General features: G+C 43.3%; 2 protein-coding genes across 3 annotated transcripts; both read right to left on the bottom strand.

Annotated features, from left to right (window-relative positions):
- Positions 1-1,463: 1,463 nt before the first annotated feature.
- Positions 1,464-13,325, bottom strand: NFKBID (NFKB inhibitor delta). Its single transcript, XM_009953942.2, has 8 exons — positions 13,297-13,325; positions 9,974-10,079; positions 9,231-9,377; positions 6,872-6,923; positions 6,300-6,466; positions 5,821-5,937; positions 1,967-2,131; positions 1,464-1,535 (listed from the first exon to the last, which is right to left on the bottom strand). Exons 2-8 carry the CDS (start codon positions 10,049-10,051, stop codon positions 1,464-1,466), a joined length of 798 nt encoding a protein of 265 aa, XP_009952244.2. The 5' UTR covers positions 10,052-10,079; positions 13,297-13,325.
- Positions 13,257-25,626, bottom strand: POU2AF1 (POU class 2 homeobox associating factor 1). 2 transcript variants are annotated; one of them, XM_086476948.1, is made up of 5 exons: positions 25,611-25,626; positions 16,150-16,277; positions 15,353-15,395; positions 14,991-15,262; positions 13,257-13,568 (listed from the first exon to the last, which is right to left on the bottom strand). In XM_086476948.1, exons 1-5 carry the CDS (start codon positions 25,624-25,626, stop codon positions 13,257-13,259), a joined length of 771 nt encoding a protein of 256 aa, XP_086333074.1. The 2 variants fall into 2 exon arrangements, with proteins under 2 accessions (XP_086333074.1, XP_009952243.1); XM_009953941.1 differs by lacking the exon at positions 25,611-25,626 and adding an exon at positions 23,708-23,723.
- Between the last annotated feature and the right edge of the window lie 263 nt (positions 25,627-25,889).

Raw genomic sequence — 25,889 nt, 5'->3', positions numbered from 1 at the left:
AAAAGATCTCCGCATTTCTTAAGAGCTTTTGTTCAAGTCTGCTAAACAGTTGTTTATACAGTCCAGGTCTGCGAGACTGACAAGTGCTTTAGAAAACCCAACCCCGCTGAGTTAATCAGTGGGTGATCAAGGAAGTTACTGCAGTGATTTAAGACATCTGCCCTTCATCTTATTGTTCAGTCCTGTTAGAAAAAAATAGCTTGTGCAACATCGAGAAATCAACGACCTGTAATTCATTACGTATACTGAAGATGAGACACCCTCTGTGAAAGGGTTGTCAAAACATGGCTTTCACTCCCTTCAGGCACCTACCTGCAATCCTATTGACCTGGCAGAGACACTGCTGCCAGTTGATTGCACAGCAATTCACAAATCATTTCACAGAAAGAATAAGAAGAATCTATTAAAATGCTCCCTTAGGTAAGAATGGGAGTAGGAGAGCACTTACCACATTGCACTCTGACCCTGTGTACAGACCCACATGGCCCAAAGGTTTTCTACCCTGTCCAACGTCTAAAAGCTGGTGAAGACCCAAAGGAAGCCTCTGTCTCCTACATAGGTATTAGCTGGGTTCTGCTCCCCACTCTGAGGTGCTTCCAGTGCTGCTATTTCCAATCAGAGCTGGAGACTTGGATTGAATCAGATGTCTCAAAGAGGAATCCCTTCACTGGAAGCACTCAGGAGCCACATGAACCTGTGCTGCTGAGAACCTCCCCATGTACTTGCTCTTACAAGCATCTGTTTTCTTTTCTTGGGGTGGGGTAAGAAACTGTGGCAATGGACAGCTGCTTCAGCTTTCTTCCACAAAGTGCTAAGAAATGGGGTAGTAGCAGCTTGCAGGAACCCTCACTTGGAGCTCTTGAGTTCATTGTCCATTCACTCAGGTCAAATACAGTTGTGGATGACTTCTCAGGCTGACTTGACCTCTTCTAACCAGTCTTTTCCCTCCCCTCAGGTTCCTGCTTTCCCAGGCTAGCAGGAACGATGGAGATGATTGCACATTACAAAGGCTTCAGCATTTCAACCAGTACCTCTGTACAGGACCTAACAAGAGGCAAAGTTCAAGCATATCTTAGAGCAGTATTTCTCAACCTTTTGTAGCCAAACTACTGTCTTGTGTTCTGTCACCACCATGGGTTTCAGTTGCCACCAAATCAAAGGTTGGCTGTACTTCTAACATTTGCTTATTTATGTAACAGCCATTTGCTTTCTTGCCTCCTTGCTTGAAAACAATGCTTGAGGTTTATCGGCATTCTATGTTAACAAAATAGCGTTTTCAGCCATTTGAAAGCTCATCTTCTGAAATCTTACATGGTCTACAGGTTGAGAAACGCTGTCATCCCACCCTGGTTTAAAGACTCTAAGAGCAGGGACATGTTGGTTAACCATCCTCACAGTTTTTCTAAGAGGCCTTGTGCAATCAGCAAGCTGAAGTTGAAGCCACTCCAGAAATTGCAGGCAACCTAGGATCTGGCATTTTGGTGACAGGAAATGAACGCAGATGCAACTTTCCCTTTCTTCAGCAAATGCCTAACCTGCCAAAAAATGTGTAAGTTCATAACGTACCGTCTGACACTGTGCATGCAGAAACCCCAATACATACATACACACACTTCTCTATGTGTATGTGTGTAACTAAATACACATATAAACATATTAGAGACTACAGTGAGCTCCAGGAGCCTTTTCACAGCTGTAGGCATGAAACCAGATCACCCCTTGAGATTTGCTGCCATTTTGAAAGAACTGCACATTGATACCTCCCCCCAGATGTATTTGGAGTACCAGCTAATGTTTGCTTTGTGTTCCTCGATTATGGATCTACTGAACCTGGGAACCCACAAGCCTACACCCCTGCAACATCAGTCCTACGTCATACGACTTGTCCTCACTGTTTCCCTGGTAAGGACAGACAGCTGTGGTATGCACAGATGTGTTAGGAAGTAGCAGCACATGGATCATGTACCTGATCCCCAGCTTTTCCAGAAGGAGCCATGTGGACGGGCTGATCATTGTCTAAGTTTCGGATGCTTGGATCTGCCCCATGGTCAAGGAGCAGCTGGATGATTTCTTTCTGGTTCTTGTCGTGAGGCAATGCAGCTGCCATATGCAGAGCTGTGTTGCCATGTGCCTAATGCAGCGAAAGAAAAAGGAGAGGAAAAAAAAAAAAAAAGAGAAACCTCCTGATAAGTTGTGCCACCTACTCAGAATTGTCCTAGAAATGAAGACCTGTGAAACAAGAGCTGAAGAAGATTCACACGATTGCTTACCGGGAGGTGAGGGAATATCCCTGCTCTGTTTCTCCCATGTATGGCTGCTCATGCAGGCAACTTGTGGATTAGATTTTTCTCTCTGATAGAGCACTACAAATCATGGGACTTGGATGCTCTGAGTACAGCTAACAGATAGTTCTGTATCAGCAACACTCCTAATCACTCTGCAAACCCCTGCTAAATTGTACCCTTGTGTAAGGAGAGACCTGGTGAGTTATTTGAAAAAGAGAAGGATCGAGGCCATGTAACATGCATATTTATCCAGGAGAAACAATAGGAACTATTTCACTGGGACACATTTAAGGCAGCCTAAAGGACAGAAAACACATTATGCTGTTACTCATCACACATGGGCTATGCAAGTAACAACAACAGCAGACCCAGTTGTGCTCCACACATTTCCACTACTACCTTTTACAATCAATTGCAAGTGCCAGAAAGTTGCAAAGAGGCTTTGATACAAATGAAAGCCAGACCCAATAGTTTTTACATTATACACGAGTCTCAGATTGACCTCTTGGATACCAGGCATCTTTGACTCTGAGAGCCCTTCCAGGTCACCAAACTCATGGCCTTAAAAAGAGGTGCTTTGAAAGGTACCAAGCGGTCCTGGTGGTCCAGCTGAGATAGAGGTCCAGCAGCCCGTGTCCCTCAGTGACTTTGTGTACTGTGGACCAAACAGGGCTGCGGGGGGCTTGGCTCCACAGCAGACAAAATAAATCATGCCAGGCTCCAAACCTTCTCCTGGTTCCTTCCTGGAGAGCTAAAGGTAGTGCTTGGCTTTATTTTCATGGTGCTGTCATTAAGCAGAGTCCCGAGGTCAAGGGCCTTCTTAAGCATAATTGACTCCAGCTTTTTCAGTAACAGGATTGGCACAGAAACAATACACAAAATGTGTTGTGAAGCCACGGGAGGGCGCAGGACTGAGCATGCTGCAGTTTGTGGCAGAAAAGCTCTGGTATCACCAGACCGTGTAGAAATCTGTGCCCCTGCCTAGTCAGGTATGACTGGTTAACGGTTTTAAATGAGAAAAGCCTAATAAGAAAATGCATAAGACAAGGTATTTTTAGTCTGCAAGAAGTCTCATTTAGGCAGCTGTATATTTTTTCTCTCTGAAACAGACGTGCATTTGTCATGAACCTGGAATGGTCGGACGCAAATTGCAACGTTTATTACTATTCCAGTAGTTAAAAGGAACACATATGATTCTCAGGTCCTATTTATCACTGAGACACAAGGGACACTGAAGCACAAAACAAAATAACAAATTCTTAACAGCTATTCTCAGACAAGGCATTTTTTACATGTCCTGAACAAGCAGATCCTTGTCAATTTTATTATCCCATAGAATCAAGGGATAGTTACAAGCTCTTTATAGGACTTCTTGTTAAAATGGAAACATCTGCATTTGTTTTCTGCATCTTTGTGGCAGGAGCACTTGGTATCTTCCAAATCCAGGTACGAGGCTAAGAAAACAAGGCAATCTGGTGATGCCTGATCTTGAAGCCTCCCATTAAATTTAATAGGGCTTATGCAAGACAATGGTCCAGAGCACCAATATGTAGGCTCTAGGAATCCTTCAGGTGAAAAATACCTCAAAGGCCTCAATACTTTTCTCTTTGTGAAATCCACAAGGAAACAGATTTGGAATGAGACAACCACAGCAAGGTGTGTGTGAGCCAGTGAACTCAAAACACGGACTCCAGCATCTCTATTTTCTTGTCTCCTTCATACTTGGAAGAGCTGAAAAGCCAGGATGAGTATCAGACAACCTTGTCATTGTATTTCTCACTGTCTCAGACAGCTCACCAACAAGACTGAAGACTCCAAGTGATCCTATCAGAGTAAGAAGCCCTCATGATTGTGATCAAGAGACAACAGCAGACTCCCATGGACAAGCTAGCACCTGCCTAATGGGCCTTAAAAGATACAGAAAGAATGTCATGAAAATTCAGTATAAGGCCCTTCACTGTACAGACAGACAGAGACTCTGTGTTATTACCCACACACAGGAAGCAAAACATGTTTCCTCCAATCCAACAGAAATCTGCAGAGGAAAAAACCAGGAGGCTGCCTAGTATCTGCTTTGCAAGTGAGCAACTGAGTTGATAGAAAACGTTCAGTTCCTTTCTGATGGACACAAGCATGTGGATGCTCTGGGGAGTACAAAGCAAGGCTAAGAGGCTGAAACTGTTGAAATGAAAAGCTAATGCACTGACCTTCTCAAAGGAGGGAGCCCTAGCCTTGTCCTCCTCTCCTTCTGTCCTTTCCTGCCCAAGGGTACCCTTCTGCAGAAGCACCCAGAGTCACTCGCTTAGTCCTGCCAGGAGGTGGCAGCTAGTCAGGAGCCAAAGCTCTGGCTGATGGTGCAGAGCGATGCCTCAGCTAAGGCACAGGAATGTCAGGATTTTTGCTTAGGAGGATGGGTGAAGCTGATACATCTGCAAGATAGTGTCACTGCTTGGTATCTGCTCTGAGGTGAAGTATAGGTCAGCAAGGGGATTGGTGACACAACAGCAGCACTGGGAAGGTTTCTAGCTTGCTTTGTGCAACCTAGGAACAGCTGTGCCTCTAGAATCCCTGCACTGAGGAACTAACGTTAGCAAAAGTTCAGCTCAGTAAACAGGGTTGTATAGAGTGCCTAAAGCAGGGTCTTGAGTCCCCAGAGTCAGAGGTAGTCTACTTGCCACAGTGCCTAGGCTCCTGCATGCTCAGCAAGGATGCTGCCTCGCTTCAGAGAGCTGGTTTCCCCATGCTTCACCAGCCTAGAAACGTCAGCCACTGGTTTACTGTCTGTAGCACGTGTCTATTTTCTGTTACTGCTCCTGGCAGCTGTTGGGCCTTGGTGGGCCCTGTGAGTATTTTGATTCTCCAGGCTCAAACTTGCAGGCAGCCATCACAATAACTAGTTTATGCCCAGGCACAAACAGAGCCAGAAGACTCGCAAACAACGTTTAAGGCAGAGTCACCATCTCCCTTAGTTGAAATAGGAGCTTCATCCTTCCTACGGATGGCGTGTTTGACGGGAGAGATTACTTGATACACAGCTGCCCTAAACTGCTGTCTTTCAGTATTACGTCGCTGCCAAGAGCGGACCATTGCATCACTGCAGATCTGTTTTCTCAATCTCCAGCATAAAGTAAGAAAGTTCGTGTTCCTTCTCAAGTAACTGCTTCCCATGTCCTTCTTCTTCTCTGGTTATCTCACTTTCTCATTCTGTCAGCTTCTGCCTGCTGGGAGAGGGGCCTGTCTTTCATGACACAACTCAGGGTTCAAGCCAGGCACTGCTTTTCAGAAGTGTCTATTTACTGGATAATGCAGTTTCAGGTTAAAAATCCTCCAAAGTTCAGATTCACAAACTGGTGCTCTTTCCCTCCCGAAAAAGACGTGTGTGGGAAGAGGCTAACTGGTTTCTGCAGGACCCCACAGATCTCCTAATGCCTCTGTTTGCATGCAACCTCCCACCACAGAGCAGCTCTCACACTGCTCTCAGCATCTCTGCCTGTAGCTGTGCGCACCAATCCTGTCCACACATGGCCTGACTCACCTTATTGTTGACAAAGTCCTTGGACTTGAAAGCATTCAGCTCCAAGAAGTATCTGAGCAGGGAGATGTTCCCATCCTGGACTGTATAATGAAGAACTGTCTTGTTGCTTTTCACATCCTATTTAAAAATGGAAAAAACAAATAAAATAAGAAACATTCTGCAGGCCAACCTGAAGATATTATATAAAACCATTGGAAAAAAGTCCAGGCCAGCTCTGCAGCTGATGTGGAGCACAGCCTTCCCTTCTTAAGTGGCCCTCTTACTGTCCAGGGCTTGCTTCAGGCTACGAGAAGGTAACTCCAACAGGCAGCAACTTACTCTGCAACCAGTCACTTGAAAGGGGAACAGGCTTGGTCCTTCCGTTAGCATTTCATTCCTTCTCCAATTCCATAGTTTCAGCATTGCAGAAGCATCAGGCAGGGCAAGAGAGAGTTCCCATACAAACAAACAGCATATGGATAACTGAGCCGATCCCTTACCCGGCTGTAGATGGAGGCTCCTGTCTGCACCAGGAGGTGGATACAGGACTCCAGCTCTTTGCTCTGGTGCTGAAGATCTCTCTGCTGCTCCTCCGTCAATGTCTGGCAACCCTGCTCCCGGAGCAGGGCGTTGTGGGCCACAACAGCACAGTGGAGTGGGGTATGGCCTGGAAAACCAAGTATGGGAGGACCATGACAATCCCAACAATGATATCGATGTACAGAGAGGAAGAGAGGGCTGGCAGGGAGAGCGTATGCATCTCTGCACATGTGTTAAGGCACAAGCCCTTCTCTGCTTTCAAAGGTACCATCTTGGTTGTATAGACATTTATGGGGCACTCCAGCATGTGCTCAGTTCCCAGTGTGCATTGAATCACCACTGAAGCATGAGCACCTGTTAAATTAAGTGGCATTTGGGTGAACAGCAACAACCCTCCCCCAGGCACTTTCTGAGGGCATTCTGGCCTCCTAGCACACCTCCAAACACCAATGAGCTTCAGTCAATGAAATAGCCAATATAGTTTTTCATTTTTTTTAATAGCATTACAAAATATTTGTAGAATGGGTTTTACCTTCAAAATCCTTCATTTCTAAATCAAGAGGGAAACCTAGTGACAGTATAACCTAGAAGCAATAGAGAATTGGAAAATTTAGTTCAGCAGAATACTGTTCAAGCCAAAAATCAGTCAAGACTAACAAAATTTAAAAACAAACAATCAGATTATTATTATTTAGCTACAGACTAAGCCCTTATTTGACACTAAATTTCAGTGTTGTGAATCTACTTCCTAGCAGGGACATTCAGGGTTACACAGGATGATCATGTTCCCTAGTTTCCTAAACCCCGCCTAAGTACAGTATCCCATTATATTCTCAGTTCAGAACCATAAAATTAAGTCACTACCCCTAGCTCAAGAGTGCTAGCCTCCTTGCTTTCACCATGGATTAAACAAAAGCACCAGTAACACCAATTCATATTTATTCTGAGTTATTCTTAGCAAGGATAAATGAAAATCTCTCCTTAACATGTACAGCCAAACTTTGTTACCTAAAAGTTTGCTGACACTGGAAATTCTCAGACTGGATTTATTTACTGTTTCTTTTTAATGTGCAGCAGATGTGCAGCAGTGTGACAAGTTAAAACCACACCTTGTTGCAATGGCAGCAGCAATGAGGATGCAGAGCCTATAAACGGCAAGAAATAGCGGTCTGGAGATAAGCATTGCTTGGATTTAGCAGACAGTAAAAAATTTTAAACTCTTTAACTTCAGAAAATTATAGATTTGATGTGATGCAGCCATGTAGCTCCCTGTTTATAGTATTACAGATAATGCATTTTGAATAAAGCAAGTTGTTCACATTACAGCATCTTAGCTGAGAATTTTTGCAGTGCAGTGACTTATTCAGAACCTTGTCAAGTTGGACAAGGCGTGGGACAAAATCCTTCTGCTGAAAGCTTATCTGAAACAGTTAGGGCTTGTGATCTTTTCATAACGATAATACATACAGATCAAATATTGACAAGTAGCTCTGAGCTGCCTGATGATTAGCGATTAGGTGTTTAATCCATTAGAAAAAATAATTAAAATAAAAAAAAAACAACAAACAAACAAACTGTAAAGCAGTTCATGGCTTTGACCACACTAAGAAGTAAACCTGTGTACATTTTCCCTTTTTATGTCAAGGGAAAAAAACAAACCAAACCAAAAGCCAAAACCAAGGCACTCTGGGAGGCTTTGTTGGAACCATCTGGATGTAAAACACTTTGCCTCACTGAATGAAACACCTGTTTTCCAAAGAACTCGCAATGTTACACATTAACTGCCTGCTCATGACTTAATCCAGGGCGTGTGCAAGGCAGAGCTAATGAATCCTGGAGACAGACTGCCAGCATGCCAGGTACCCCCTGGCACTTCCACTAACACACGCCTCATCCTCAGAGGATCCTGTGCCCTACCCTCAGGTTAACTCATCAGCAGCCATGCTGCTGCAATGAAACTCTGCATTGAAGCTGCCTATATTCAGTCCTGACACGAATCACGGCGGGTGTGTCTTATTAATTCCATTTTATGGCCAATAGCTAAGCATTTAAGAGACATGTTCCCGTGTGCTTATCTCTATGTAATCCATACCAAAAATTCCCACAGTGCCTTTTCTAATGTGCTAATTTGCTCTTCGGGGCTGCTAGAGTCTGGCTCGCACACAACTTAGATATAGACCCTATTTACAGGAAGATCTGTGAAGCAATAGGGAAGTGAAGATGTGGTCGTATAAGGCATGGAAGCTCTAGTAGATTCTGGCCATACAGGAGCACCTAGTTTCTCTCACACCCTGGAAAATCTCCTCGATGGATCTTGGTTTTGTATGAAGTCTGAAAAATATGTCTCATTTTGAAGGCCATGCTTGTGCTGGCTCTGTCTGCAGGGCCACATCTGCTCTCTCTTCAGCTGGCTTGAGTCTGGATATAATTTGTTACTCCCATCTGTGTGACACTGACATCAGGGAAGGGGTGTCACACTGTTATTATTGCTCCCTCTCCTCACACCCCACAGCTGCCTGCAGCCTCTGGGGAACCCCCTTCAGCACAGGAACTGGTACAACACTGGGGGCTCAAGCCAGAGTGAGCCCACTCTACCTGGCCTGCCATCAACAGATTTAAAGCTATGATCTCCAGAAAGAATTTATTTTCCCTGATAGATACACTAAAGCCATTTCCTCAGAAACAGGAGGCTGTTGTTTGCTGCAAGCATAATCCTAAAACACGGATAATCTGGGAAGCTGATTCCTAACACAATGGAAAAGGAGACTTTGGTCAGTCTTCATTGCTTACTGACATCTTGCCTTCTGAGACAGCTATTTAAAGACACCAATATTGAAACTTTATGGTAGGTTTATATTGCTAGCAATTAAAACCATAAAAGTTTTCCCTACCTGAAGAACTTCAGTATACCCATACGTTGCAGCAAGATGTAAAGCCGACTGCCCTTTGTTGTCTACAGCATTGACATCTGCTCCTGTCTGGATCAAATCATAGACAATAGCTGGCTGCTTGGCAGTGACGGCCACCAGCAGAGGAGTCTGAAAATAGCAGCACAGCAGATAAAATGTGAGAGTCTAGAAGCAGGTGCTATCATAAAACAAGGAATAGGGAAAGGCAGTCTGGGCTGAATGGCATCTAGAATCCCAAGGATTGTGGTGCGTGAACCAAAGCTCACAGGCAGATTTTGAAACCCAGATATTAGGACCCATGGCATCACGAGATGGGGAGCATTTCCCAGCTCCTGCTGAACTTCCTCTAGTGTTCTTTGGCCCTGATTTAGATGACAAGCAAAGTCCAGCATTTTTGAAACACTGTTTATGCCAAGTGCATCAGTCCTCAAATAAATCTGTTGTTCATAAAACCTTTGGCTTCAGAGACTACTGCCAAAATACACATATTTTCCTGGACCAGTGTTGTCTTAGAACCACGGGCTGAAAAAGGAAAAAGTTCTCATCCCATCTAATTTCAGGATCCTGCCAGAGGCACCTAATCAAGGCATATCAATGCCCAAGGCTTCCTTTGCAATAACAGAGACACAGAGCTGGATTTTTCAGGGCATCAGTTGCTCTCAGTCATGCAAAGGCCATGCCCATCCCAAACACCACTGTTTGCAGGAGAAAGTGGTCTGTATTACCTTTCCTCTGTGTTCCTTGGCATCAAGTCTTCGCAGCAATTTCATGCGCTCTGCAGCTGCCAATGTATACGCCCTCATACCTTTAGCTGCATAAATATGTAGAATTCTAAGACAGTAAATAAAGACACTGATCACTGCTTGGCCATGAACCACCCTGGTAGCAAACAGTTTTACAGGGTAGCATAGCCACTTTGGGGTTTTATACCCAGTGTTCCACAAAACCATGCCGTAAGCCCCAAAGGGCTTGACCTTGAATGCACCCACTCCCATGGAAAGGGCTTCCTACCTCAAAATAACTGCAGCCTTCAAGAGCCCTCAGCAATCCTGAGCTTTGACATGCTGTCTCCTTTCCGCTTCAGCACTTTCTTTCAGGTGAGATTTGCCCTTGTACTGGAAGGTATCTAAGTCCTCCACAAAACCTAGCGTTGGGGCCCAGCGTACTATATCAGATGCATGTATCACTTGTTGGGGTGATAGGTCCTTATTTACATTAGTGATATCTCACCATCCAGGGTAACAAACAGCCTCTCCTAAACAGTATATTTGTAAACAGGTGGTGAAACTCTACTTCTTTGTCAAGACTGCTGGTGAGAGGGACCGAGTCCTTGTCTTGTGCATAAGACAGAGTTGTCACAACCCATAGCAGTTATGGGCTTGCTGGTGACATGACCCTGAGCAACAGGGAGAACACTTCACTGCTTCACTTTGGTCGCCTGGCTCTATGGCTGGACCTGGAGAGAATTACACAGAGCTACTAGCCACTTCCATTCCCCCAGATCCTATTTGCAAGGGTGCCAGGCATGCACAGGTAGCTTTGCACTTCACCTTCGAACAGGAGGAGACCATCTTACAGGCAGTACAAGCCCTTGGGTTTGTTTTGGTCCAGATAGCATCATTTGATGCTTTTTAGTCAGAAGGTGGTAGGCAGTGGTCTCTTTCCTCAGGTAATTTTGCACCCCAGAGTCACACCTTGGAATTTCAGGAAGTAGAAATCCAACTTTATGCTAGTCTGATTTTCAAACGAGCTCAGCATTAGCTGCGGCTGCACACCCACACATCCCCAGGGATGACAATAGAGAAGAACTGTGACTGAACTAACATCTGAACTGCAGGAGTGCTTTTGTGAGTAAGGCCTTCGGGCCATATTTGGACCATGGAGTTCCTCCTTAGTCTGCCTTGATGTGCAAAATTAGCAGAAAATCTAACAGCTAATCTGTGGTTCCAGCCTGTACATATGTTATTGAAGTAATTGATTGCTAAACCAATGCTGGGTTACCCTTTTGGATAGGAAATAAAACACTCTAGGCATATGAAAGTTACTGTAGATCTTTATTGAAGATTTAGTCTTTTTCTAACCAGAACAACCCAGAAAGAAATTCTGAAACAGTTCATTATTGTTTTATATTCACACACAGAATTTACATACATTGGAATGAAAGAAATTTAAAAGCAATCTTAGCAACCACAGGCTTGATTCACAACTGCATTATCCCAGTTTTACCTACCATTGTGCTTATAAAACTGGAGTAAGCAGTGGTGAACTAAGCTCCTTCTAATTAATTTCTTTGCTGGGTTTTTCTGCAAATATAAGCCACTCATTTCAATATACCTGAACTACTGCTAATTTCAAACAACTTTAGAATCACTTACATTGCTTATGTCTTCCGGATTTGTTAATATTAAATAACAAGATATGCTTTGAACGTCCTCAAGACTTTCAACCTGAGCTTGCAAACCTCACTCAGGCATAAACTGTAAGGTCGCTTGAAATATTGCCTGGGTGGCAACTGGAGTGCTGGACACCAGGTAATAAACAGTGCAATAAATTATTTTGCAGTTAGTCTTGCAAATAATAAAATCTCCTAAGGATCCTGGGCTGTAGAAAGCAGAAAAACCCAGAGAAATTTTGTTCACCAGCCAAGAGTCCCTTGCAGATTAAGAAAACAATAAACAGAGTTAGAAGGGGATATATGTCCTGCAAATGTATTTGCCTGTGGCATGGCACTCCTCAACACCAACAATAATATTTACAGTTACATCAGAGGAAAAAACTAAAGCTACTCATTCTCCAGGAAAGCAAATCAGAAAGCTATAAAGAAAATGTGTGCACCTGTGGGCCTGGGAGACTACAGCACAGAGAAACTTTCCATAGCAGTAAGGCACAAGAGAGGTCACTAAGGTTCCCTGGCTCAGCATGACATCACCAACTTTGCACTCAAATGCTACAGAACAAATGAAAGTATTGCCAGCTAATAGTAATGCCATGAATTCCTTGTTAAGTCTGAAGTCCAGATTTTGAAAGACCCTGTCTTCTCAATGATGATCTGATACTGGGCCAGTCTTGAAATCCTGACTCAGGCAAAACTCCCAGTGACTTCAGTGAGACCAGGATCCGTCCATTGGTAGAACAGGCAGCATTACCAGCCAGCTGCAAAATCAGCCCCCCCACCTCGAATGTGGCTATTTTAGAGTCCAAAAACATTCTGCAGCTGAAAAGACCGTGACTCCAAAACACTGTCCCACACTTACACATCTGTTTTCCAGCAGCAACCAAGGTGACACCTCCAAGTTACAGCTTTGTGTGAACTCAAATGTTTCATCTAGGCTGCTTTGTGTTGCTCCGTAAATAGGGATGTCTAACTGCACTGGTGTTTAGTTCAGCTGTATTGACTTTTTTTGTCTTCGCACTAATGCGCCTGCCTGCACCAGTAGAACAAAACTACACTTTACCTTTTCTTATTTTTCAAAGGAGCAGTTCAATTTAGAAAAGAAAAATGTCAGTTTAGGTCCCAAAAATGTTTTCTAGTGGCCTAGATCAAGTAGAGGTTCCTCCACAGGCAGGGCAAAGACACGTACACAGGGCATTCACACTGAGCTTTAGAAAGCAGTCCTATTGAACTAGGTCCTGCCAATATTTGGAGGCAAGTGTACCCTCACCAAATGCTACAGTTGGCCACAGCTAGACTATAGTATGTCAATATGAGACGATGCCCCGCGTCTGAGGATGAAAGTCACCTCGTGCTGAGGCTGGGCACAAGAACTATGCAGTATCAAAAGCCTGCCTGGGAGAGGTAGCAGGAACTGTAACAGCAGAGAAATCTTGTGCTAGGCCTCAGGACAAAGCAAGTTTCACACAACACGCAAGTCATGGTGTGCTAGAGGTGGACACCAAAATCACAAGTTCCCACCCCACCCCCCAGCCTGCTTTTCCTCTGTACTCAAAACGCCCTGTGGTGCCAGGTGGAGTATTGAGTAGGCGAGGATCAGGCCCCAGCTATGCAACTTAAAGCCCTTCAACAGAGAGAGCATGGTTTAAAACATACGTATCATTGTCTTCATCTTCTAGAAGCAGCTTCTCAATGGGCAGTGTGCCAATGACTCGTCTGGCATCCTCCAGCTCCTGGGGGGCTGGTTCAGGAATGGAGATTGGCAAGGGTACAAACTGCGGCCCCGAAAGCGTGGAAGAAGCTGGCTGGTACTGCAAAGTGGAGGCTGGCAGTGCAGAGAGGGGCTGTGCCCATGGGAAGTATGTGAGAGGCGACTGCTGGTCTGTCACCTCGAGCTGAGGCACTACAGCAGGCGTGGTGCTTCGGGGCTGTTAAAATAGAATTAAAACAAAATAAAACAATTGGCCAGGTGGTGCCAGGGAAGGACACAATACAACAGACCAAGGATGCTCTGTCTCACTTTTAACATCCCTTTTCCTGTCTCTCTGGGTAAAGTGTTATACTGAGTGTGACACTTTTCCCACGCTGGCTCCCATGAGAGCGGTGGCTGTGGGTGTCCCAGGTGCTTGCTGCTCACACTCATGTCAAGTTCCCTCTAGCTTTCTGTTCCCACTCCTACCCTCACTGTAAGCCCATGAGACAGTTACACCCTGTGCTGAAATCTGCTGCCTTTGACAGTCCCTCTTGCAAGTTGAACGCACGGGCAAAACTTTGCTGCCACAAGGCTGAAGGCAGTTTATTCTGGTCTCTGCAATAGTCCATCCTGACCGGCCCCTGTCAGCCAAGGCAGAGCCACATTTGAAACGTTAGTCCTTCCTCACCAGTGAAGGCTACAGGCCACAGGCACTGGCCTTTGCTGATTTGGTGTGTCAGTTTCAGCAACTGAACTGAAACATTAAAAGGAAAATAAGCTGCTTGATTTCAACCGAAACAGAATTCTCAGCCCTTTTGTAAGGAAGAACTAATCATCTTGGGGCAACCAAACAGATTTTGTTCAGGCTGAACCCAAATATTTTACTATTTTGGCCTTGCTCTTTGTTCTTTAAATAGCAGGTTTTGACAAATGTGTTGCCAGGTCATTCCTCCTGCATCACCTGGTGGATGTGTCTCCTGGAATTCCATTTGCCTTTTTTTTTTAAGTTTGGAATTAAATAGTGAAGAATCTCCTGGATACTGCTCAGATCTCTGGTGGGACTGTGTCCTGAGTACTCGTCCAGACAACTGCATTTATTGCATATAACGTGCATCCACTCACTGAATTACTTTAATTCTACTTCTTCGGGTATTCCAGATCCAAGCTAAAGAACAGCTCCTCAAGTTGGAAGTGATGACAACAGTAAATGTAACAATCCCCATTATTACCCTTGAACTGCAAAAGGTATTCTCCTGCTGTAAATAACTGTTCACAGACTTGAACAAACTCAGAGCAATGGCAGCCCTGCTGCTGACTTGATGAGAGATGACTCATTTCCCAGGACAACAGCAAAGAACAGTATATGTGTTAATAATGTGGAAAGTCTGGAGGAGTGCAGAGAGCTGGGGAAACGGCAGTGAAATATGTCTGATTTCAGTACAACTGCAGTTTTTCATCCTGCTCAAACCATACTAATGTCCAGCACAGTATAAACAGGGCCAGTGCCAGAACAACTACGTGGCACGGATGCAAAGACACACAACATTTTAGTAACTGAATAAATTATACTAATTACATCTGTCACTCCCCATGGCTCTTTCCACGTGAAGAAGTTGGGGATTTTGCTGTCATTTATAACTACGTATTTTTGACTTACTGCAAAATTGGTGATCAGCGGTTGAGAAGTATAAGTCAAAACAGATGAAGGTCCAACCAGTGTATAACTGGGACACATAGGCTGAACATACATATCTGCTGTGTATGGACAGCTGACTGCTTCATGTGACACATAATCAGGGTAAGTGGTCCACTGAGTTAAAGGCTGTAGGGACGTGGGAGAGGGCTGGGAGATCCAGCTGGAACCGAGTGCTCCTTCGTCTGTGACAGGCAAAGCAGAGGCAGCAACATCCATATCAATGCAAGGCTGGCCTGAAAAACAGGAGAGGATTAAAGCCCAGTTCAGCATAGCCTTCCCTGCAGCAGGGCTGACAAATGCTTAGAAAGTCAGGGAAACATTACCCATTGGTGAGTAGGAAGGAAGCGGCTGATGGGGCAAAACAACCTAGAAGAGAGAAGAAAAATATCCACGAATTAAGATCATAAGCATTACAATTCAATGTCCTCTAAGAAGCACTGAAGGACAGAGCATATTAGCTATTATCAGTTGATTATCAGCCACTGCATCAGTGTCAGTGCCTGAATGTTCCCACCTGCCTCTATAGAAGGGCCAGGAGAACTGAGCTTAGAAGGCAGTACACATAACCCCAACCCTGTTCATGGGCCTAGCCAAAGTCCACATGTCCCTTCAGCTCAAGGGGGCCTTAAACAGTATTTAAACCTTGTGCTGCAGAGGGAATTCCTCTTCAGACAGGACCCAGTCAATCTGCTTCCTCCTGGGAGTATAGGTAGAGGTAAGCTGAAACTAAGAAGCAGATAGCCAAGGACGGCTCTGGCTGATCTCTTTTTTTTTTTCTTTTTTTTTTTTTTTTTTCCTCTCTCTCTCCTCTTGAATAAGCTGTTTAACTTCCAAGGCTCTTTCCTTTCCTAGGAATTAGATCCTGCCAAGTGCAAAGCATTTTCATCCTTCCATTAAGTCAATGGTGATTGAAGGTGCTCAGCATGCTAAAGGCACTCCACCTAAAGTAAAGATATGTTTAATGGCATCTCCGGGTAACATGAAGCTGCATTGCCTTCAAAATCCTTTAGAGATGCAAAGATTTCTTCCATTGCCAAAGTATTGCCAGCTGCTGCCAGGCCTGGTCAATCATTTAGCTACTGAGGAAGAATTTTCTGCCTGTGTTTGTTTTTTCTCCTACCGTTGTAGCTGCCGTTGCACTGGCATTATGAACGTTTCCCCTTTTCCTTTTCAATAGCTCCTTCACTGGCTCTTTGACACGGACACCTTGATAGGGGCGAGGCTGTGGCTGCTGTTCTGGAGCAGAAGCTGAGAAAAAAGAAGAAAATGAAGGTGACGTATTTTCCTTTCCTGCCATTTGCGCAGACCCAAAATCCCTATGGCAGCCTGCTTGTCTGCGGGCTGTGCTAGTCAACGATGCTGGAGTCTGGACTCAGACATTTTCTTCCTTAGCTAATGATGTCTTTTGGCCCATGCCTGATGTCAGATGGCACAGGCCCCCTCTCTACCTTCACTGTTTGGATGCTATGATCACATAGATGGATCATGAGGACAATCTAACCCGAAATGCTTGCAAATTACAAAGTATGCTTGCAATTCCCTCCAGTTGTTAAATAGCTACAGAAATACCCAGAAACTCACCCACCTTTTTCCCCACAAAAGAGCATTCATACATAATTCACAACTTGTGCAGGCCTCGCAGCCAGGATGGTTGGAAGCCAGAGCTGGTGGTTTCCCTGCTGCACTGGCAGGTGTTTTTATGGTCTGCAGAAGCCTTGTCCTACGGGGCACAGGGTGTAATGAATATGTTCTGCTGAACAAATAGGCATACTGCCCTAGACATTTATGAAAGCCAGAGAAGATGTAGTATAGGAAAAGGGATCGCTGCTGTTACGCAGGGGATAGTACTCCATTCCTAAAACAACAGCTATCAACAGACCTCCACCTCCCTGTAGGGATATATTTTATACACGTGTGGAACGAGAGCAGTAGTGGTGAGCCACACACTCTGAAGGAAGGTGAAAAAGGGCATCCATCTTCAAAACTTGCAAACTAAGTAGACAAGAAACAAAAACAGAGAAGCAACAAATGCTGGTTTTCCTCAAAATGTCTCTAGACGAAACCTTTCATTCTGCTGCCTTCAGTGAGGTTTCAGTGTGTTAATTGTGATGTTCTACTTCTTTTTCTCATTAATCCCTGAGCCTGAAATTCTGTTTTCTTTAGGCTTCTGACAAAAACAGCGTGTTTATTTTATTCCTGCTGACTTCACTTGTGTATATTTGCTTTATGTTGCTTCAGTACCACTGATCTTCAGTGCAGCTACTTACACCCACCTGAAGGGCAAATCAGACTGAGTATATCCAACAGGCATATAATACGTATTGGTTAGTAGGCATCTCACGTATGACATAACATAATTGCTGGCCGGGTAGATACATAAAAAAGTAGAGATTAGATATTCAAGCGAAATACATTACATTCTGTACTTAGATGCAAGCTATAAATGCAAACCAAATTAGAAAAGCATCCTCATTTGGAAAGCACATTAACTCATCACTAGTTTGACATGCATACCTCATAGCTTTTAAGAACAGGTAGGTATACTTAAGTGCCATCCGGGACCAGAGTCATGCTTCTGTTCCAAATAGAGCGTTGCTCATAGCCTGGCCAGGAGGTTTATAACTCAGTGAGCCGGGACGTGACAGCTTTCCGGACAGTTATATTGACAACAGATCAAAGAGCTTATACCCATAAACTCTGATCCATTTTGAAAAGTTAAGCTCATGGCCAGCTGAAAGGCCTATCACAAAGCCTTACGACAGGTGAAAGTAGAGGAAGCACAGTTCTTCATAAGCAGGTGTTATCAACCCATGTTTTATATTAAGCATTTGGAGGCAATTGATAGCAGAAGGAAACCATAGGATATCAAAGCTCAGCGAGGCCCGATATTTGTAAAGCCACCGATAGCAGTAGTGGCTACCTGTCCCATTTTACTGCACTTAGATTTGTAAATATGCTAATTGATAAGTTTCCATTTCTAAAGATCACAACTATCCTTTGGTTTTACGAAGTATAGGTGTCTATTCAGCCCAAATCTTAAACTTAAAATATTATTCCACCCAGGAAGCATTTATTCAGATTCACATTCTGTGCTTCACATGACAGAACAAGATGAATCATTTGACTTCTGATCATCTCTCCAAGTTACATGCAATTATATGCACACTGAGATGTTTCTGCTACACCTTTCTGTGGGAAGAAAAACAAAGTCTAAATACAGACATTGTAAGTCACCCTCAAAAAATATTCGACAGAATAAACATTTCTGCTTTATTTTCTTTTTAAAAAAATTAAATACTTCTTTCCCTTCAACTTTGCTTTACCATTAACTCTGACTCATTGTGCACCATTTAATCGTGAAAACTTGATTGCCATTATAAATACTCTTGGTACCAGACAGCACTACATTTATGCGCTGAACTGTTGTCTTTGTTACCTTTATGCGTATTGGGAAAATACTTTCCTTTAAAATAGTAACTGAAGAAAAGACAATTTTTCAGGCTTTGCCTGATTTACCTTTGCTTTCTGTGGATATTCTTTGTGAGACTTTGAATTGAGTTACTTGCATTCTCATGAATCCTATAGCTTTGGAAATGTGGTTAAATGAGAATTAAGGTCACTTTAATTCTCCATACAAGCATCCACAAGGGCTTTTGATACCGTTCACATTTTGCTTTTTAAACTTAATTACTATTAATTTATCTGAGTGCAAACAATAGATAGTGCTAATCAAGTGCTGTGGTATGAGCTGTACTGAGAACTTCCAGAAGGAGCCGAATACTAGACAGGAGGTCTGATACCAAGACTATCACAAAAGTGGTTTCTTGATCCTACAAGAGATTTATTTACATTTGGAAATTATTTATTTGTACTTTACTGAAAAGCTCTTCAGAGTCAGACATTGCTGCTGTTCTTTGTACTGCATGAAAACATCAACTCCACCAAAGCAAATACAAGCTCTGCTATAGATCGCATGAGAGGCAGAACTGTACTTTTTGAGTATTATCTTATCCCTGAGTCATCACATTGATGTCAAAGTGCCTCCTTACAGAATTAGGGTGGGGAAGGTTGGCAGTTTCTGGCTCCAGGTTTGGGGGATGGGAAAGAAAAAATTTACTGTAAAAGCTGACAAATATACCTATTCAGAGTTTCCGGTGTAAGCAGAGTAACCAAAAAAAAAAAAAAAAAGAAAAAAACCCACCAAGGTCTGCAGAACATATTTCAGTTCCCCCAAGCCGACCTCCAGAAATAAAAATAATGCTAGCACAGCTGCTTTTCCACTCTTCAAGTGTGTACCGGGTCTGAGCATTACAGACAAACCACAGCAAAATGATCTTTGGCTTCAGTGTACAAATCCTCATAAAGCAAAAGAAATATGATCATTTAAAAATAAAACAATTTTGAGAAATAGTGACAATTACAACATCCTTGTAAAAGAAGTAGTCTCCAACTCCTTATACCAGGGTTATCTTAATAACCTATGAAGCCTGCCTTGGACCAAGTTTCAATTGTATTTTTACGTCATGTGCTGCAAATGCAGCAAGACCTACATGCCCAAATTCCATTCAAACAAATAAAAGGAACAGCAGAACATGTACTCCAGTGCTCAAGTGCCCATTGTGTTCTAGTTCCTCTCATACAATTCAAGGACCACAGAACAGCCATATGCTGGATCTTGATTTGCAACTCCTCTCTGAAGTTGGAGCAGTGTGAAGCATCAGAATTCAAGAAAGAAGGAATCTAATCCAACCAGCAGGAAGTTTTGCAGTAGTTTCTACTTGTAAATATATCTTAGCTCATTGCAATGCTTTCGTCAGGCTGCCTTACAAATCCATGGTGTGTGCATATGCTCAGGCTCCTTTCAATGTTATCACTTACTGTATCTATTGAATGTCGGCAAAAGCCTAGCACAAACCTTGAAAGATTACTCAGAAGTCTTCAAAGTGGCTGGATAACACAACAGCTAATGGAAAGGTACCAAATGCAGCGGTCTGACTAGCTCTAAGTATCAACTGACAACAGAAGAATGCCCATAATGTTGTTTGATTCCAGGGTGCTTTGCAACTCAGCCTGAAAGTGTCCAGACTGAACAGACAAGCTTGAAGATTGCCAGTTTCAGTGGACTCTGGATGAAGATCTGACAAATCTGTTAGTAGTGCTGTTAAGGTCAACACACTCGTCTCTCTCCATTGGTTATCCCTCTACTAATTGGTTTGCACCTAGGAAAAAGTGTAATTTTTCCTGCAGAGTATGAGTCCAAGTTGTGCTGAACATAGCAGGCGTAGCCAAGGGGAATCTTGCTGTCTGCTTTCGGGGAGCAGCTCCAACCACAGCTCATGGGCTGACAAGAGCTTCAGGAACATGCCTCACAAGACCACTTGCCCAAGGTGAGCAAAACGCTGAGCAGACTAATGTGTTGTGTGGTAATCCTATAAACCCTGGCCTTCAGTTGTTTGTGCTTTGGAGAACCTAGCTGAGAGATGTTTGCAGCATCTAGTGCGATAGTCAACAGTGTCCCAGTTTTGCACAGTATTTGTCATCCCCAGATTTTTGTCAATACAGTATCTATATGCAGATACAGTCTTTTTAGAGATACCTGCTTGTTAATAAAAACCATGACATGCTGGTCTGAGTAAAAGATCAGACAAGACCAAGACATTGACAAACAATTAAACCAAGCAACTTCAAAATGCAACCTCCTCTACATTTTTATTTAACCATTGCTGAAATTGGAGGGAAGATAATGGCAAAACAGCTGTTGGAAGACTGCAAGTATTGGAGCATGACAAGTTTCAGATCACTAAACTTCATATTAGCACCACTGGCCTTCACACACACATGAACTACAGATCTTTCCAAACAAGTCAGAACGATTTCCCATCAGGCCAATTTTCAGTTTGAAATACACTGCTAATCTTTAAGAGTTTGCACGACTACCTGACTGCAACAGCAAATGACACACTTGTCCCTGCTTCAGAAGATTTACTGTTTCTTTGCTCACACACTGACATGTGATAAGCTTATCAATTGATCAGCGTTAACAGTGTAAATATTTTTCTCTTTTCTATGTTCACTTCCAGTATAATAAAAAATTGGAAAGAAATACAATAGCAAAGTTTTTCTTATTTGCAGTAACACCAAAAAGCAAACAGTAACTCTTGAACAACAAGAAAAATTTAGATTTAAATTAACAAACTAGTAAGTTTCTGGCTTGGGTTTTGAAGACCAAATTACATTAGGCAGCTGCTGACATTTTTATTGTACATAGTGAGCTTTGGCTAATAAATAGAAAAAAGTGGCCTAGCTTTGCATACGTTACTTGTATGCTTAGACTCTAATCTAAACCTTTTTACAATAAGACATCAATGCTCATTTAGCGAGGGAATAAATATTTCATCATGGTTGTCTGCATTTGACATTGACTTCATATACAGAACCCTTCAAAATTATTTTTTGAGAGCATTAAAGCTAGTAATATTATGTTGTGTCTGTTGCTGCTGTGAAAATAAATCATGTGATCAGAGCTGACATCAGAACCGAAACAGCTTCTTTTGTGATATTGGTAGTGTTCCACAGTACATCATGGATCGCTGTGAAAAGCACTTTGATAAAATGTAGCTCTTAACAGCTAGGCAGTCAATCCTTCAGATGAGAATTATTTAATCAGCTCCCCTTGTATTTACATCCAGCCCACCTAACCATTCATAGTGGCGGATCAGTAAGGAAAGACAAGGAAATCTAAGTCCAGTTCTTAGCTCTGCCAGGATCTCTGTACAAAGGTGATGGGTCACCCAATTTGTAGATCTCCAAATTGTTTTGGCTGCCCAAGGAGAAGTGTTTTAATAGAACTGTCAAAAGAACTTTTCAGTAGTTTTAGAAATCCCTGCAAAGGAGGATCTGCAGTCTTTAGGCAGTTAGAGCCCCCTTGAAAACTCAGAACCTTACAAAACTTTACAACCAGGAGAGAAACAGTCCTTATTCCTTTTGGCTTTCTTGTGTTTGTACTGCTCTTAGGACAACAACCTGCCAGTCCCTGCAGGGGTATTTAGGTGGTGCTGCAAAGGTAGTCCAACTGCAGCCATTCTCGTGGCAACAGCCAGAGCTTGGATGCTTTGACTCTAACGGCACCAGTACCCATTTATGCAAGACAGTAAATACTGTAATATATGTTCAGGTCTCTGTGCTCCCTCAAGCGTAGCCATCCATCTGGGAGGCTTAAAGTACATCACAGAATGAGGGTTCCCCAGTTACGACCAGAGACGATGAGCCCTGTCCATCTTTGCTGGCCGATTACACTTTCACTCAACATGTTAGTAAGAGTGAAAAAATGGAGTGATTTTTCTTTGTGTCTGCTTTGTGGTAAGTCCAGGGCAGGGAAAAAAAGCACTGAAATTAATTTAGCTGTCCAAGATCCTAGATAATAACATGACAGGGACATTCAGGAGAAAGGTTCTTTGTTTCATCTTCATCTGTAGCCCTCAGCATCCTCCAGGGTGTGTCCCTTTTTGACTGATCAGTCGGATCAGTTAAAAAGTGAAACACTCTGAAGTGACCCATCTGCAACTCATACCCTTGGAAACAAAAATCAGTTGTTTTTTAATCAAGAGCCATCTTAGTGTGTTGGCAGTAACTGGCTTGGGTGGCTACTAACTACCAGGTGCCTGGTACCTGGCCTAAACTGACTAATACAGACGTGACTAATACATTCTCTGGCAGGCCCCAAGAATGAATAACATGCCGTACTGTACTCAGACACAAAATCATGTCTACAGCATTGCCAAATAAATCATGAAACAACTGGGAAAATATTTATCTGTAGTCCATTTGGCTACTTGCTTGCTTCATTATCTTGTCAATAGCCTTTCCATCTGAAATGCCATGTCTCAAGGCTTCAGGTTTGCGTGTCAAGGCCCATTTGAAAGGCTGAACATGGAGCTCTATTTGTGCACTGTCACATCTCAAGTCTCCTTTGAAGTGTTACCATTATTTATCATAGAGAACCCTGACAAGGAAAGCTGGACTGGAGTGGATTATTGTCTATACTGTTTGTCGCACTGTGAGTGGGTGTTTCAATAAAGATTTAGTTAAGCAAACATCTGGGCAGAGAATCTGCTCTACAATAAACAGAACTCAGAGCATGAGCAAGAAAGCCAAGTGATGGTTCATTGCTCAGCATAAGGAAATGAACTTGGGAGGGTTCTGAGCATAATTAAATCAATAAACTAAATATTTCACTTGCTTACCAACAACTCAGTACACCATTTGACTAGGTGTCTTTCTGCTCTCTTACATAGCACTATGACTACCAAAGTCAGTAAAACATATTAGTTTGACAGTAGTATACTTCAGAATTATGCCCAGTATCGTTATTTTCAGGTGTTTATCTGTAGTTGGAGGATTGCCGCAAATCAAATTAGCCTTGAATTCTAGCAGATCCCTGTGCCTTTGTACCCTTCCTATGCTATTCTTGGGGGCATGGTATGCTTTTGACTATTGCACTTTTAAAAAAGGTCTCCTTCACACCTCTGGATTATTTACATGAGTATAAGTCAGGAGAGCACTGTGCAGAATCTACCTTCTATTCTGACACAAAGAAGGTGTTGCAGATTGGCAAATAAAATGTTAACTTTGCGTTATTCCACCAGGATAGAAAGAAAATCAACAGGAGATCTGAAGACGCTTGGGAAAAAGCATGAAAGGCTAGCTAGGAAACCCTTCTGATTTGATTATTCTAAAAAAAAAAAAAAAGAAAAAAGATCTTCCATCTGAGTTGGATGCATTGGCCATGTAGCAGTGAGGGCTACTAAAAAATTATCTGTTTCAGAACAAGAGAACCCCTATTAGAAAGGGGAAGCTGAGATAGACAGAAAGTGTCTTAACCATAAGTCTCACCCGCACATCCTAATTCCTCCCAGCCCATAATACTCTTTCCATTTTAGTAATGCAGGCTTTCCATTTAATTGCCGATGTGGTCATTCATAGAGCCTGACACCTGCTTTGTAAAGCATGGATGGGCTCAGCTTTCATACTATCCATCTTTCCCAGTGGGGTTTTACCAAAATTAAAACTCACAAGGTGCAGCATATTGCAGTTTCACCTCTCAGTCTCATTATCGGATACTTTCAGAAAGGCTGTATAGAGCCCTACATCTGTTGTGGGCAGAAAAGGCTTTATGCACTTAAAAGCATTTGGGAAGAGATTTTCAAAAGGTGCAAATTCATGTATCTCAGTTGCATGGGAATCCAAGCAGTCAGTGGAACAGCTAAATAGCTGCATGTCTGCCTTATGTGCAGAAGTCCCATTGAACTGCAACGGGAGTTGAGTATCCGAAGCATTTTGACTGAGCCAAAACCATCACCTAAATGTGAAACTCCTGCAGAATTTCAACCTGCTTGCACACCCTCTCGTAACAGACACCATTTTCATGAAAGATACGCTCATTTTGTTGTCAAAACACAATGTGAGGTAACCATCACACGTAAGAGGAAAGTAGCTGGTGCTGCCCATTAGAAATTTCCCATCCCTGAAGGGTTGGTGGGCTGCAGAGCAGGCCTGCTTCCATTCAGTAGAATCCTGCCAAAAGCTGGGAAGCCCCGACCAGTCACTTCGCTTCTGCCGTGGGAGGGCATGCTTTCAAGCTGAGACACTCTCTGGGGTTTTGCTGAGCGGAAGCTCTGGGCCCCACTCCTGCGAAGAAGTGCACTGTGCCGTGACCCTGAGGGAACGATTTCCAGTGCACAGGGCCAGCCATGCGAGACTCCCTGGAGGACAAAAGCCTCTGACCATAGCAGCTGAGGGCAAGGTCTGTTAGTTTTCCTTCTGTTCATGCAGGGCTTTCTACAGAATAGTCCCCTGAAGAAGCAGGAAATTGTCCTTCAGAAGGTGCCCACGAGAAATGCCCTCTGGTGAGGTCACACCTAATCAAATGAATTGTTGTGTCACTCTTGGACTTTCAGTTTGGGAGAGTTTTTTATTCTTTGGTGGTTTTTTGTTGTGTTGGGTTTTATTTTCATAGCCGGGTAAAACATATGGAAATAATACCATTCCTTTTGAAACCTCCTATTTTGCTAAAAACCAATTTTAATCCAAGTCAAAGTGTCCTGATGGAAGAGGTTGCCAGGACTTCTATGTAGTCTCCTTTCACACAGGTACAGATAGAACAAAAATTTCTGCCTCTGCCCTTGCTTTCAAGCTGGCACTGCACTTGAGTGGAGTTGCAAATGAAGCTCCAGCCAGGGAACAAACCCTGTACCAGTAAGGCAGAAACGTCTCAGCATCCAGTGTGCCCTTTTCTTCCCCCAACAACATAATGGTATATAACCTACTCATATCTCTATATTTCCTACTCATCCTGCTGTTTAAGTGTGTGAAATCAGACTTAATTGCTTTGTTTTTTAAGCCAGTCTCCTCCGGAAACCAGGTCCATACTATAATTTGCAACGAAGCCTTCAGAAATAAAAAGCCAGTTGACTTTCCCCTGGAACTTCAGTTTGTGCCTCTCTTTGCCTTCCTTCTGGCTCAGTTATGGCAGAACCGCTGCTGTCTCTGACAGATCCCAAGCGGGATAGAGATCTCTCTTACATGTGCGCCAGTACATGGTCGTATGCCTCTAATCTGCTTACTCCATAATATAACATCTTAGACCACAGGGAAGTAATTTACCTGCAGGGTGAGACATGTGGAACCCTGACATCCGTTCCCAGAAGTGCGTGGCTAGGCGTCAGCCTAGGTCTCATTTACCTGGCTGTCTGGCAGCACAGTACCACGGTAGTGCAAAACAAAACAGTTGCTCTTGCTGAGATTAGAACCATCTGTTTCCATACCAATATGGGATGCTTTGTTCCATACTTGGGGAAAAGC

This window comes from Leptosomus discolor, chromosome 22, assembly GCF_034619465.1.
Source record: "Leptosomus discolor isolate bLepDis1 chromosome 22, bLepDis1.hap2, whole genome shotgun sequence".
Classification (NCBI taxonomy): Eukaryota; Metazoa; Chordata; class Aves; order Leptosomiformes; family Leptosomidae; genus Leptosomus; species Leptosomus discolor.
Note: the sequence above shows the minus strand (reverse complement) of the source record. Positions and strands in the feature narration are given on the sequence as shown.

What these genes read in the sequence shown, in the direction of transcription:
- NFKBID (XM_009953942.2), bottom strand. Translation starts at nt 10,051, where the DNA reads ATGAGGGCGTATACATTGGCAGCTGCAGAGCGCATGAAATTGCTGCGA. An exon ending in AGAAATGAAGGATTTTGAAG is followed by an intron (nt 6,467 to 6,871) that starts GTAAAACCCATT and finishes TTGGTTTTCCAG; the next exon opens with GCCATACCCCACTCCACTGT. An exon ending in CTGGAAAAGCTGGGGATCAG is followed by an intron (nt 1,536 to 1,966) that starts GTACATGATCCA and finishes ATTTTTTGGCAG; the next exon opens with GTTAGGCATTTGCTGAAGAA.
- POU2AF1 (XM_086476948.1), bottom strand. An exon ending in GTGCAACGGCAGCTACAACG is followed by an intron (nt 15,396 to 16,149) that starts GTAGGAGAAAAA and finishes TCTCTCTTCTAG; the next exon opens with GTTGTTTTGCCCCATCAGCC. An exon ending in TCCTTCCTACTCACCAATGG is followed by an intron (nt 15,263 to 15,352) that starts GTAATGTTTCCC and finishes CCTGTTTTTCAG; the next exon opens with GCCAGCCTTGCATTGATATG.